Source organism: Bombina bombina, chromosome 8 (assembly GCF_027579735.1).
Source record: "Bombina bombina isolate aBomBom1 chromosome 8, aBomBom1.pri, whole genome shotgun sequence".
In the NCBI taxonomy this organism is placed as follows: domain Eukaryota; kingdom Metazoa; phylum Chordata; class Amphibia; order Anura; family Bombinatoridae; genus Bombina; species Bombina bombina.
Genome location: NC_069506.1, coordinates 172840817 through 172856197, shown reverse-complemented (window position 1 = coordinate 172856197; position 15381 = coordinate 172840817). Strand labels below are relative to the sequence as shown.

At 34.9% G+C, this 15381-nt stretch overlaps 1 protein-coding gene across 1 annotated transcript in view; it reads right to left on the bottom strand.

The window, feature by feature from the left end:
• TNNT1 (troponin T1, slow skeletal type) overlaps positions 1-15163 on the bottom strand; it is a 106371-nt gene extending 91208 nt beyond the window's left edge. Inside the window, exons 1-3 of the mRNA XM_053691043.1 lie at positions 15088-15163; positions 13261-13281; positions 8533-8565 (exon numbers count right to left, since the gene is read on the bottom strand). Coding sequence (XP_053547018.1) covers positions 8533-8565; positions 13261-13281; positions 15088-15163 — 130 coding nt within the window. The remainder of the gene's footprint in view (positions 1-8532; positions 8566-13260; positions 13282-15087) is intronic.
• Positions 15164-15381: the final 218 nt, after the last annotated feature.

The following is a 15381-nucleotide window of genomic DNA, read 5'->3' as shown; positions in this document are numbered from 1 at the left end:
TGTCCAGGAAAACATGGCTGAGGTGGCAACCCTAACTGCATAGCTAGATAAACATCTCTACAATTTGCATTTATTAAATTATTTGAGGTAGTTTGCAATACTGACAAGATGTTTTAGACATTATCAGCAGGCCAGGGCCCTCAGTATAGCTTTCTTAAAGGGTCAAAATAGTCGAAAAATTACATACTCCAATTCAAAACAAGACTAGTGACCCTGCACTACTATGTGTTTAACCCCCGCTAGTTAAACAGCTGAGTCGTGCAACTAGCATTGCTGATGCTGATTGGATCAGCAGCAGTTTCCATTTGGAGCCAGCAGTCAGTGTACTGAGCAGTACTGTTGGGATGTTAAACACAGAGTAGTGCTCTAACAACTTGAAGGATATCATTTTCTACTATTATGACCCTTTCATGGTATAAAATAACGCCTCTCATTGAATACTTTTTAGCAAAATATTTGTTTAAACCACAATCTCCTAGCAGAACCGGCTCAATTGATATATTTTCCCTGTGTGTAGAGATTTAATTGATTTACTTTAAAATTTAATTGATAATAATTGTTTTTTGTTTTTTAATAAAGCTTCATCACACATATTTGAACCCATGAGTATAAAGGAAAATACTCACAAGTAACCACAAACACATGGACTAAAAGATAACAGGCAGAGGCAACATGCTAGCATCTAATATTAGCAAACAGGAAGTCAAGCCCTTTGCTAGGAAGTATAAGAGACTACTTTCATTTCCCACGGAGCTAACGCTGGTATGTGCAGATGATCTCCAGTTATTAGCACAGGATTCTGTCTTTGCCTTAGACATAAACCCCTTTATTCTTTAATATACCAAACGACCCTAGGGATGCAAAATACTGTCTTGTATTATGATGAAAGCTGAGTTCAAAAATAGATAATAAACTTCTGCTTTACATTTTTAAAAGAGCATTTAGTTCCCCATAAACTGTTAAATTTTGTGTAGTAAAACAACTTTGAACTTTTATTTTGCCATTTTTTTCCAGTAATTTAAACTTTTTTATTTTGTATTTGCCCATATAGGCTGGTGAGAATCATGCAGAATAAAAAGCCTTGACCCTGCAACAATCTACACAGTAACTGTTTGGTCAGTGCAAGAGCTCATTTATATATGTCCCTAAATGTCCAGAGAAAAGGTGATAAGATAAACATACACAAGAGGCTTTCCAAGTATATTAACCCTAGACTATAAAACTGCACAAATTGCTAACAAATGAGAATGTAAACACTTAAAATCATATTTTTTATATAGATATTTTGCTGGGCTTAATTACTGATATTATCTATCTATCTATCTATCTATCTATCTATCCAAACAATGGATCTAAAGGGAAGTTGCAGGGACTAAATTACATGCTCTAATTCATTAATTTGCTCTACTCATTGTGGAACTCAATGTGTTTAACCCCTGACTAATGGGAAAATTCATCAAGCTGTAGGAGGACAAATTCTCAAACCGATAACCTGCCTGCAATTACCACTAGCGATGAAGAATTGCTCGACAAAATTTAAGATTGCAAAAGAGCTCTCTTGTGCAATCCTGACTCCTGCGCTCGAGCAACCATTCGCACAAGAGCTAAACTTGTTAATCCCCAAAAAAGAGCGAGTTGAGGTGATTTATCTTTGCCACTCAGAGGTGTTGGAGAGGATAAGCAGAAGATGCTGTTTCTTACATTTGTGTTTGCAGGATACTCAAGCAAACCTGTACTGCAATGTCTCAGAAGCTGTGAATGAAGTTTGATGAATCCTTCTCTAAATATATATAGTGCAGTATCACAAGTACATTGCTGAAAAAAGCAGCTTTGGTTGGGCATCCCTTTAATATTAGTAAATGTATTTACTAGCCAGTGCCACTGATTAATGTAATATGTAGATATATTTCTCAAAATACTATAGACAAATTACATTATAACCTGTTGAGGAATAAAGTATGATTAAAAAAATATATCTTGGCTTCATTCCTTTGTAATTTGTTTAAGAACTGTATTTAACAAATACAAACAGCTTTATTTATAAACTTATTGTTTAACATTCCTCTGATAGACATATGCTATTTCCTTTAACAACCATCAATTTTAAGCTAGGTGGAAGTGATTGGCAGGTCATTTTCATGTAAGAAATAAAAACATAGGCAGAGCCTGCAGATTTGCATTAATTAATACTAATTTTATACATCATTTACACATGACAATCACATTAGAGTAGTTTCTGTGAAACTTGAGTTAATATATAAAGCAAACAGAGGAATACAAAATTACCTATAACTTACCTATAATTAAAACAAGAAAACATTGTTTGTACACTGGTTTTACAGAGTCATATATACCTTGTAATTACAGGACCTTTCCATATTTTTGCTATAGATCACTGGTTCTCAAACCTGCCCTTAGCCCTCCCTAACAGGCCAGCTTGTGAGGATATCTGAACTGGAGTACAGATGAAATAATCAGCTGATTAGTAAACATGGTTATTTTACCTGCTCTCACCCAAGATAATCCTGAAAACCTGGTCTGTTGAGAGGGCTGAGGACAGGTTTAAAAGCTATTGCTATAGAATAACATATCAGCCAAGTCTAAATCATTTTTAAAACAAATTACAATCTTGCTTGCTACAATTTTTTTCAATAGCCAAACTACACCCACCACTTATCTTTGGAGAAGCCAATCTTGGCTTTTTAAGTCTGCAGCTGACAAGGCTAGCCACCGTCATTCTATTAGTATAAAATATGCAGTTTATCTGTTCCAAGCCAACGAGAGAAATATATGTAGTAAGGTTAGTCTTGAAAAGTCTGCAGTGTGCTTTTTCAGTTCAGAAAATGAGAAAATCCACAATTTCCAGAGCTAAATTACAAGAAACGGGTTCAAAATAAAAGAAAGCATATTGCAATGTTGTTTTACTATGTAAAACTAAACATTTTATATTCATTCTCAAGGTGTTTACTGGTTCTTTAAAGGGCCATGTAACTAAAGCATTCATTTTAAATGCATTACTTTTAGTCCAATTTTAATTATGCACTATAATTTGTTAGAACATGCAATTTTAGCACTACTGACCCTGCAAGTTTATGTGCTTAACACCACATAGTAAATGTGCTGGTCCCAAGCTGGTGTATTATGTCATTAAGATTTATTTTGTTGTGTTTGAATACTAGTGAACAGGGCCCTCGTATGTGCATATCACCTGAACATTTCTTTGTAAAAAAGGAATATATTTTACCTCAAAATGTCCTAAGTATTCACACCCACTGTAAAGAGAATTTAAGCAGCCAATCAGGATGCTAGTCCCCAGTACTTGCAAGGGAGTGTGCATCTGACATGTGCAGGCACAGTCATGTTATTTTCCTATTCAGTTTAAGGACATTTACTATGAAATCAAACAAGATTTAAATCTCATGAGATCACAGCAAAGCAATGCATGACCTCAGCACTGCTGATAGGCTATGTTTTTTTATTTTTTCATCTTGCAGCTGGGCAGCAGCTGAAGTATAACTGTTCACGGAGCACTTACTCTGGTGAGCTGAAGACATTTTAAGGTAAAATATCTTCATTTTTTACATAGAGATGTTCAGGTGATATTTTCATGTCAGCTATTTTGTTATGCTGCATCACTTTCAAGTGATTTAGCATATGAGTATTATGTCACTTATATATACCGATCCCTTTCTTTATGTTACACAGAAAATTATGCAATAAGAAACAGGTTAAGTAGTTTTACACTGTACACAGATTATATACACATATAGTGCAGAGCAGACACACCCATGCATCTTTCTTTATAAACCTATCATGCAGAACAGAGAAACTCTCATCCTCACTTCTTTTGTGATCTTGGAAACCAAAAAAACACAAGTGTAATGGATAATAAAAGTAATCTGTCTCCCTGGCACAGCCTAATGCAAACATTTAATGCTCTCATTTATTAGACAATGTCATTGTTGTATTAAAGATCCCTTCTAACAACAAAATGGTTAAACACATAGCTAAAGCCCTGCTTGAGAGCTGAAACACACTGCAGCTGTTGAGCAAGACACGTGAGGTGCTATGTGCATATGCAGCTTCTAATTGGCACACAGGTTGTATCCTGCCCAGATGCTGCAGTGTGATTGGCTGTGTTTAAAACCTTTTCTTGTGATAAAAACATATGAGGTGACACAAACAAAATAATCGCATGCTCTGCATTTAATATTTGTTTTAGAATCTCCCTTAAACCTTCACCTATTTTTTCTCATCTTAATTTATTAAAGTCACATCCTCCTCTCCATCTATCATCAATCCAGTGCGTTCCATTCACACATTATCACACATACTATTCAACAACTAATGACAGGGATATGAGATGGTCATCGGAAAGAGATGCCTCCCCTCTTTCCAAATTGTGGTTTTGTGGCCTACTGTGTTACTTATTGGGGACAAAAGGGGCAAGTAATTCCTATTACTACAATGATTATCTGGAAATTAGGGGGGAATGTGACACTATTCAAGAAAATGTAATTTTTTTTCTTTTAAATGAGGGGGCTCAAGCTTCTTCTCTGGAATAATAACCCCATCCCCTCCATAAAAATGCCCTTGTATCCAATGGGGCAGATAAAGGTCCCTTTAGGACAGACAAGGGGAGAGATAGAGGCTCCCCGCCCCCCGCTAAAAATATTTTTTTTCCCTGTGTTGCAGGTGATTGGCATTTTACAGTGATCACCTGCATCTTAGAGGGACATGTGACTCATATAAAAGTCCATATCCAACTGTGTAGTGCAGTGGCTGAGAGAGCTCCAACCCCACATGACAAGTAATTATGTAGTGCCTCTGAGTACTTTCTCTTGGGACAAGCTGCTGTAGCTCTCTCATTAAAGGGACATTAAATAGTAATTCATGCAAAGTAAATTAAAATGTAATGTACTTTCATTAGTTAATTCAATCTGGAAATTGTGTTTTTTTTTCATTCTACAGAGTGGTTGTACACACAAAGCCTTAACTCATCCTGCTCATACACAGAACCTGCATGTATACTGCATTACCCTATTCTTACACATAACCAGTACACACATAGGGCTCCATGTATCAATGAGAAGGTATCATTGCACTACTGGCTGCTTGTGCAATGCTGCCTCATGCTCTCATGCCACCATTAGGGTTGCCACCGATAACCTAGATAGATACATTCTCCAAGATATATTATTCTTCACTTTCTAAATAGGTTTGCAGAACCTTTTATCACATTTTGATTAATTTTTGCACTATAGATATTTTTTAACACATATATTGCATATACCCAAGTTTTTCAATCAAGGATACCTTCAGCTTTTTTTAGCGCACTTACTATCACCTTTTAACTTTATTACATTTGAAAAGACCGAAGGATCTTTTCTCCTTTGTAAGTTGTGTGGTATCCTTTCTTTAACCAGCGCAATGCTTAAACATCTTTAATACTAAAATGTAAAGAAGTCTTGATACAAAGTGCGTCTTTTGATGTCTGACATTTTTTAGGAGACATAAACGTACAATAAGTAAATGCTCTATGTGTTAGCACATTTTGTTATTGCACTATGACTATGCTTAACCCCTGCAAAGGGATTAAACACATAGTTAAAGTCAGCTTCATAGTAACAATGCACTACTGGGGCCTTGCTGAACACATCTGGTGAGCCAGAGGCATATGTATAGCAACCAATCACCAGCTAGCTCCCTCTAATACATTGTTGGTCCTGAGCCTACCTAGGTATGTTTTTCAATAAAGGATATCAAAATAAATTTTGTAAAATAATTAAACTAAAAAGCCTCTTAAATTTCTATCTGTATCATGAAAGTTGATTACTGACTTTCATATCCCTTTAATACAGACAACTCCCACAGTCCTATGACATGTTGATATTATGTTTATTTTACTGTATCGCTGAGTCTTCTATTTTTACGGCAACCTCTTTTCTTTGTTCATTATTTTCATATTTGTCACCTCATAGTGATTCATTCATCTGGAAGTGTCAAAATATATTTGTATTGCCGTCTTGTGGCCTATGCAAGTAATAACATCCTATGTCTGATTATTAGAGCAGCTGATTTAGTATACTTTGTTGTACATGTAAAGTAATTCTATGCAGTTAAGCTAATGACTTCCATGTGTAACTAATCATTAGCAACTATATGAAATATCTCTTACTAAACATACACTTCTGAGGTTGTGTATCAGTCATTTGAACAATATAACATAAAGGGACATGCTACTCAAATGTTGAAGCACATGAAAGTGATGCAGCATAGCTGTAAAAAGCTGACTAGAAAACATCACAAGAACATTCAGTATTCACACCCCACTGTAAAGAGACTTTAAGCAGCCAGTCAGGATGCTTGTCCCAGGACAAGTTAGGGATTGTTCATCTGTCATGGCAAGCACAGTCATGTTATTTTCCTATTCAGTTTAAGTAAGTTCTATGAAATAACATGAGATTTCAGTGAAATCTAATGAGATCATAGCAAAGGCAAGGCATTATCTCATTACTGCTAAAGCTGATTGGCTGTGTTGCTTCCAACTTGCAACTTTACAGCAGCTGATGTATAAATGTTTACAGAACACTTACTCTGGTGAGTTGAAGACATTTTGAGGTAAAATATCTTCTGTTTACATAGAGATTCTCAGGTGATATTTTCTTGTCATCTTTTTACAGTTATGCTGCATCTCTTTCAAGTGGTTTAGCATATGAGTATTATGTCCCTTTAATATAGAATATCATAGCACTATCATACTGTTTTATATTGCTTTGCTCCATGTTATAGCACATACTGGTCTGCATTTCACAACAATAATAAACAAGGAGTGGTACTGTTCTGAATGACAATCTGGATTAGTTCGTATAACAGCTCTTTGTGATTCCAGGCATTTCCTGTAATATTCTTGGCCCGATTCTGTAAAATATTAGACTGTAATATTTATAACAGGAGGTGCAAGTGCCTTAATGAATGACAAGGGATATAGTTACATAATACTGCATAACAAGTATATAAATTGATGGTACACAAACATTAAGAGGTCTCAAAAGTGTAAAAAGAAAATGGTGCTATGTGTTAGAGCATTTTAAGAATTTTCTTGCAACTGTGTGTTTAACCCCTGCAAAGTGTTTAAACACACTTAAAGGGACACTGAACCCAATTTTTTTTCTTTCATGATTTAGATAGAGCATGCAATTTTAAGCAACTTTCTAATTTACTCCTATTATCAATTTTTCTTTGTTCGCTTGCTATCTTAATTTAAAAAAGAAGGCATCTAAGCTTTTTTCTTGGTTAAGAACTCTGGACAGCACTTTTTTATAGGTGGATGAATGTATCCACCAATCAGCAAGGACAACCCAGGTTGCTCACCAAAAATGGGCCGGCATCTAAACTTACATTCTTGCATTTCAAATAAAGATACCAAGAGAATGAAGAAAATTTGATAATAGGAGAATATTAGAAAGTTGCTTAAAATTTCATGGTCTATCTGAAGCACAAAAGAAAACATTTGGATTCAGTGTCCCTTTAAGTCATCTCCAGAGCAGCAATGCACTAATGGCGAGCCAATGACAAGAGGCATATGTGGGTAGCCACCAGTCACCAGCTAGGTTCCAGTAGTGCATTGTTGCTCCTGAGCTTATCTAGGTTTGCTTTCAACAAATGATGGAAAGAGATAAAAAAATACATATAAAAACAGAAGTAAATTGAAAAGTCTCTTAAAATGGCATGCTCTATCTAAACCATAAAAGTTTAATTTTAACTTTCATGTCCCTTTAATTCTCTACAATGTATTAAAAGATATCAAGAATGTTGTAGGGTCAGTGTTCTGTATTCTGCAGGATTTACACAGCCTGTCAGGAGATTACATACAATTACAGTAACATGATGTAAAAGAAACATTGAAAGTTCATTGGACATTTTTTTTTATACATAATTAACAAAAATTTAACACATTAAAAGGACTTCAAACCCAAATTATTTATTTTATGATTTAGAAAGAGCATTCAATTTTAAACAACTCTCCAATTTACTTACATTATCTAATTTCCTTCTGTTACCTACTCTGCTTTATTCTTTCGCTATCCTTTTGTTGAACAGCATATTTAAATTATATCTAAAGAATGAAACAAATTAGATAATAGAAGTAAATTGGAATGTTATTTAAATTTTTATTCTCTATCTGAATCATTAAATAAATATTTTGGGTTTCATGTCCCTTTAATGTTTGAATTTAATGTTCCTTTAAATAAAGGGAGTTTGATCCGCATGATGTCATGGGAAAACACACACTTCCTTTCTATTACTATTAAAAACAGACAGCAGTTGCGGGTTAAGTGGGCTTTAACGTCCGAACAAAGACAATTCTGCTAAAGGTTTGACCTTTATGAGATACAGTAAATGATGCTGTATATACTAGTTCTGTATAGAAATACATAGATGTTAGACACATAAGTAAAGCTTTACTTCATCCCAGGGAACAGAGACTCCCACACAATGGTAATAATTAGAAAAGCAAAGCATTAATACCTGTCACCTCCTGTGGATCAGACTCATCTGCCACTGCACACAGCAAATGGAAAACACGTAGCAGTGAAAACAATGGGACACGTTGAAGAGAGAAATGGAAAGCAGTTAGAGCATTATCATGTCACAGGGTGAAGATACAGACTGTTTGTTAAAGGGAAAGTCTACTCCAAAATTGTTATTGTTTAAAAAGATAGATAATCCCTTTATTACCCATTCCTCAGTTCTGCAAAACCAACACAGTTATATTAATATACTTTTTACCTCTGTGATTAGCTTGTATCTAAGCATCTTCTGACAGCCCCCTTATCACATAGTTATTTATTTATTATCTATTGACTTGCATTTTAGCCAATTAGTGCTGTGTTGTGCACAACTCCAAGGGAGTGAGCACAATGTTATCTATACGGCTCACATGAACTAGCAGTCTCCTGTTGTGAAAAGCTAATAAAAAAGGAGCAGCAAGCTAGCAGAACACATTGCGTGTGCCAATGGCAGGAGGTATATATGTGCAGCCACCAATCACCAGCTAGCTCCCATTAGTGCACTACTGCTGCTGCTGAGGATATGTACATATTTTTTTCAACAAAGGATACCAAGAAAACAAATTAGATAAAATAAGTAAATTGAAAAGTTGTTTAAAATTGCATGTGCTTTCTGAATCATGAAGTTTGTTTTTGAATTTACTGTCCCTTTAAAATAGGCTTTGTTCACTGAAATCACAACCCATAACAAAAATTTGAGTACCTCAGTATTGGCCTTTGTGTAAACAGAGATAAGGTAAGGATGTATGTTCTTTCTGTACTTTTAGCTCATTTGAATAGGCATGTTCTTAAGACAGGAATTAAGCACATAGTAATAGTCATCTCCAGAGTAGTAATGCACTACTAAGAGCTAGCTTAACACATTAGGTGAGCCATTGACAAAAGACAAATGTGCGAAGTCACCAATTACCAGCTAACTGGTGCTGCTGATGGTATGTGCATGTGCTTTTCAACAAAGGATACAATGTAAATTTGACAATAGAAGTGAATATAAAAGTATCTTATAATGGCATGCTCTATCTGAATCATGCATGTTTAATTTTAACTTTGCTATCTCTTTAATCGGGAACACATTTTTACTGTACAGTGTTCTTTAATAACAATCTACAATCTTCCCTTCCTAGAAAAGTGTTTTCAAATACCATTGTCCACCTGCAAGTTACTGCTCCACAAAAACAGTTGTATAACCTGTGATAAAGTCTCCAGATGAACTTGGATGGTATCAGATTTGAAAACCCTGAAAAAAAAACACTGTGCAAGGCACTTCTGACTGGAATTCCAATGGATTGGAATGGGTGCCTCTGATATTAGAAGGGCTAGTATTGATTTACCTTTAAGTACAGATATGGTTACTTCACTTCCTGAGCACTGAATTCCTGTTGTCATGGCTATAAGAACCCCAAAAACGCATTTTGAAAAGCATTTTCAACGTTTCTTATTTATTTAAAGCATTTGAACAGAATACTTGTTAGAATATTGTTGAAAATTAATAATTCAAACATTAAAGGGACATAAAACCCAAAATATTTATTTCATGATTCAGATGGAGAATACAATATTAAACAACATTCCAATTTACTTCTATTATTTAGTTTGCTACATTCTTTAGATATCCTTTGTTGAAGAAATAGCAATGAACAAGGGTGAGCAAATCACAAAAGGCATCTACGTGCAGCCACCAATCAGCAGCTACTGAGCCTATCTAGATATACTTTTCAACAAATTATAGCCAATTAGATAATAGAAGTAAATTGTAAAGTTGTTTAAATATGCATGTTCTTTCTAAATCATGAAAGAAAACATTTGGGTTTCATGGCCCTTTAAACCAGTAAATTATTATAGTTAGAACCACTTTATTGCATTAAAGGGACACGTACAGCCCCGCCATACTACAGTACACAACTGCCACAAAGCATTTAGCTCCAATTAAAAAAAGGATCAGTAAATTCAAAATTAAACTTAAATGGATTGGTAAGGGCATGTGCTTTTAACAGCTTTCCAATGCACTTCTATTATCATTTTGGTTAGTTCTATTGGTTTCCTTTGCGTATCCTATGGGAGCTCAGGAGCATGCATGTGTCTTTAGCCATCTGGTAGCAGTGTTTGCAACAACGTTTATAACAATGTTATACATAGTTGCAAACACTGCTGCCACCGAATGCCAAAAACACGTGCATGCTCCTAACAGCCTTTACTCTTGGACATTAAACACAAATAGTAAGCTGCATAACAATGAACCTTCATATCTGTGAAGAATTTTGCAATGAATAACACAGCTTTATTTTATTAACTGAGCATATTATTTTATGTTTTTTCTTTTGACTGATTTTCCTGCCCCCAGAACAAAACAACCCATGCTAACCAATGATAAACTAATACACAGATATAGCCTCCCCTCTTCTCTTACCTTAAAGTGACACTGAACCAAAATTTTTACTTTCGTGATTCAGATAGAGCATTCAATTTTAAGCAACTTTCTAATTTACTCCTATTTTCAATTTTTCTTCGTTCTCTTGCTATCTTTATTTGAAAAAGAAGGCATCTAAGCTTTTTTTTTTTTGGTTCAGACCTCTGGACAGCACTTTTTTTTGGTGGATGAATTTATCCACCAATCAGAAAGGACAACCCAGGTTGTTCACAAAAAATGGACCGGCATCTAAACTTACATTCTTGCATTTCAAATAAAGATACCAAGAGAATAAAGAAAATTTGATAATAGGAGTAAATTAGAAAGTTGCTTAAAATTTCATGCTCTATCTGAATCACGAAAGAAAACATTTGGGTTCAGTGTCCCTTTAAGTTTGTTTAGCACTGATTCAGCTTAACTAAAGGGACATAAACCCCACAATTTTTCTTTCATGATTCAAATAGAATTTACAATTTCTATTTTAATTTCAAAATGGTATTCATTCTCTTGTTATGCTTTGTTGAAAAGCAGGAAAGTACGTTCAGGAGTGTGAACGTGTCTGTACCACTATATGGAAACAGTTTTGCAACAGTGTTATACATTAACAAGAGCACTAGATGGCAGCACTCTTTCCTGTTATTCAGTGTTCCAAACATGTGCACACTACCTATCTAGATATCTCTTCAACAAGGAATAAGCAGAGAACATAGCAAATTTGATGAAGTTAATACTGTATGCTCTGTCTGAATCATGAAAGAAAAATGTTGTTTCATGTCCCTTTTAATCAGTAAAAATGTATTTAAACTGCATTTAAATTAACAGACACATATTCCTTTTGTATATTACATACATATATTGATGTTTAATATTTATCTAATAGCTAAATATAAATATACATCTACATATACACAATAATATTAACACCTAAACTACTTTGTATGCCCACTGCTATTGCAAAGAATGTTTTTCCTATCATGATTGTTGATGCAAAACTAATAATCAATCTTAAAAAAGCAGGCGAGTATAAAGAATATGAGGTAGGAGGGGAGTAAACAAAACCTCACAGATAAAACAGCTAAAAGTATTAACCCAATCCTCCCCTGGAAGAAAGTGGAATTATAATTTTCAAATGTATTTTACAGCAAAAGGAAGCAAAATAAATAATCAAGTATAATGCAAAAATGTTTCATTTTCAATAATAAAACATTTTATGCATTGTTGAAATGCTAAGTTTAAAGGATACCAAGAGAACAAAGCAAAGTTAAAAATAGAAGTAAAATGGATGCTCTATTCAAATCATGAAACTTTAATTTTGACTTTACTGTTCCTTTAAGTATTAAAGAAAATGTTAAAGCAGTTTTTTTTATATATATTTATATCTCATCTTACACTGCATTGTACAGCCCGAGGAGCATCATTTGTAACTTTTATGTTGCTTTAGAGATAATATTCCTTTAACTCCTTTCTATGGGCCATTGTTTTCTAAATATCTGCCAGTGGTGAGACCGCATTATTTTTGGAAGCCTGCAGGAGGAAGGGAGGGTCTAAAAGTGCGGTTTTGCCGCTCGTGAATAAATCCACACTATTATTAGAAGACAAGCCCTTAACGACCAGTGAGGTACATGGTACGTAGCGGTCGTTAAGGGGTTAAAATAGACCCTGTAGAGTAAACATCACTGGTGATGATCAAAAACTCATTGGGGATGGAGGGAAATCTAACAAAATCTTTGTTGTTTAATTTTGAGACTTATATTGTAATGTCTGTGTCCCTTCTTTACTTCCATAACCCTATATACCTAGATAAACAGCTCTCAAGCTACAATTTGTCTTTCTAAAATTCTTTGAGGGGCTTCACAGTGCTGATGAGGCTACCTAGATAGACTCACCAGACCAGAGAGCTTTTAGATCATTATTTTGTAGGACCCACTATATAAAAATGGCAGCTGGTGTAGTTGATAAACTTTATAGAAAATAAATAAAGATAAAATATAAAAAGTGCTGAACTTAAACTGTTAGGACAAATAAAATAACAAAACCCGCAAATGAAATACATGAAAGAATAAAAATAATTGCAATGAGCTGTTTTTTCACTGACACAAGATAAGTCATGGTCTTCTAACCACATTATCCAGGTGTGTGTGTCCATACAGGCAGAAAGATAACGCTACCTAAATTAGAAATTGTTAGCAATATGATCACAGTTTTCATGTTCCACGAAGATATTGTTCTCTCCAAAGGGGCTGAATGTAGGAATGAAATGTTTATTAAGGGTTATCTCACCTTCCTCTTCCTGTTCTTCATCTTTTATAGTCAGAAAAGGAAAAAAAAATACAGGTTATTAAATAGAGAAATTAATGGAAAAAAAAGAAAACTGTGCTACAGGGATAAAGAAAACAAAACAAAAGTTAATGGAATATCAGGAAATTTAAAAAATGGTGAACGTTATATTGTCAATAAGAGATCAGATGGAAAGAATGTCATTCTGAAATCTACATTTCAAATTTCAGTGCAATCCCTGGTAGCATACACAGAACCTAACAGTAGATCTAATGAGAATGAACCATGCATGGTCTACAAGGAGACTTTTGGAGACTACCTAGTTGCATACTTTTAGCGTTTTTCTCTTCTTCCATAGCAAAGACAAGCAATAGCTTTGTTACACAAATTTGCCACAGCTTGATAGACACTCTGATAAATTAGTAAGTGATATAAGCTAAGAAACATTAAAGACTTTAACAAACATTGATTTGTGTTATCAGTGTGAAACAGTTGTCAAGAATTCAAAGAATTCTATAGTGCAAAATACATTTTTCCAATTTCTTCTTTATCTTATGACGCTTGTTCAATGTAGACTTATATAAAAAATGAATTTTGAAGGCAGATAACAGCCAGAAGCGTGTGTGCCTGTCCTTAATTCCTACTGAAGGGTAACCATAATTCATTTTCAGGATAGCCCTATGTAAATTCCTAGCATTCTTACAGTTTTTGTCCCTACTACCAGTATTAAAAGTCTATTCCATGAAACAATCCTTTCTGCGAAGAGGTGTGTAAGCAAATTACTACTGTGACTGAACCTAATAGCCTCCACCTTCAGATCATGAACCCTTGTTTTGGTGTGGCTCAGTAAATATAGAAGATTTGCATAATCAGCAAATGCATACTAAAAAGACAATGCAATAGCACTTAGGGGCTCATTTATCAAGCCCCGTATTGAGCCATATGTAGCTGTTTCAGTGCGAGCCTTCAGGCTCGCCGGAAACAGGAGTTAAGAATCAGCCATCTTAAGACTGATGCTCCTTAACTCGTCCGCCACCTCTGAGGCGGCGGACAGCAATCAGCCCGATCGGATATGATCGGGTTGATTGACACTTCCTGCTAGCGGCCGATTGGCTGTGAATCTGCAGGGGGCAGCATTGCACAAGCATTTCACTAGAAATGCTTGTGCAATGATAAATACTGCCAGCGTATGCTGTCGGCATTTATCAATGTGCTGCGGACATGATCCGCTACAGCGGAACATGTCTGCCCGCACAATGGTAAATCAGCCCCTTAGGACTGAACTTCAAATGAGTAGTATTTTTTTTCTAACAAATTTCAAAGTTATATCTATTTCCCCTCCCCCTGTATCATGTGACAGCCATCAGCCAATCACAAATGCATATATTATATTCTGTGAATTTTTGCATATGATTAGTAGGAGCTGGTAACTCAAAAAGTGTAAATAGACTGAGCACATTTTGTTAATGGAAGTAAATTGGAAAGTTGTTTAAAATTGCTTGCTCTATCTGAATCATAAAAGTTTAATTTTGACTTGAGCGTCCCTTTAAGCTTTTTTCCTCAACTTTATTAATCTAATCACCATATGGATGCATTACATTATTTTTCTTTGCATTTAATAGATAACATTTTAAAGCATATTGCATGTGATGGTAAACTATCACTAATATATCTTATATGTATGTATTCTAATAACTGTTAAGATGCTATTCTCAATATTTTTTTGTAAAAATTATTTATTTTTCTTCTAAATAAAACATTTCATTACCTGTCTGTCAATAACTTCCGTCCTCCCACTTAGAAACTCCATTGTTCCTTTCTGTGACGTACTTGTGGGTTGATCTATTGACACGTCACATAATTTGGCTGTACTAAGCGGAGTTATTGACAGCACATTCACATACATCACTCGATGCACCCTACCGTGTACTTGTTACAAAGCGCATGCTCTTAAAGTGAAGGTAAACTTTGATGAATTAAAGCACGTTTTTTAAAAATACTATTAAAAACAGGGGCACTTTCATTCATCAAAGTTTACAAAGCAACCGTTTTGATTAAAAACTTACCTCTCTTCTTTGCACAGCCAGAGCAGCTTCCCTCACATGGAGATTCTCTCTTCAAACG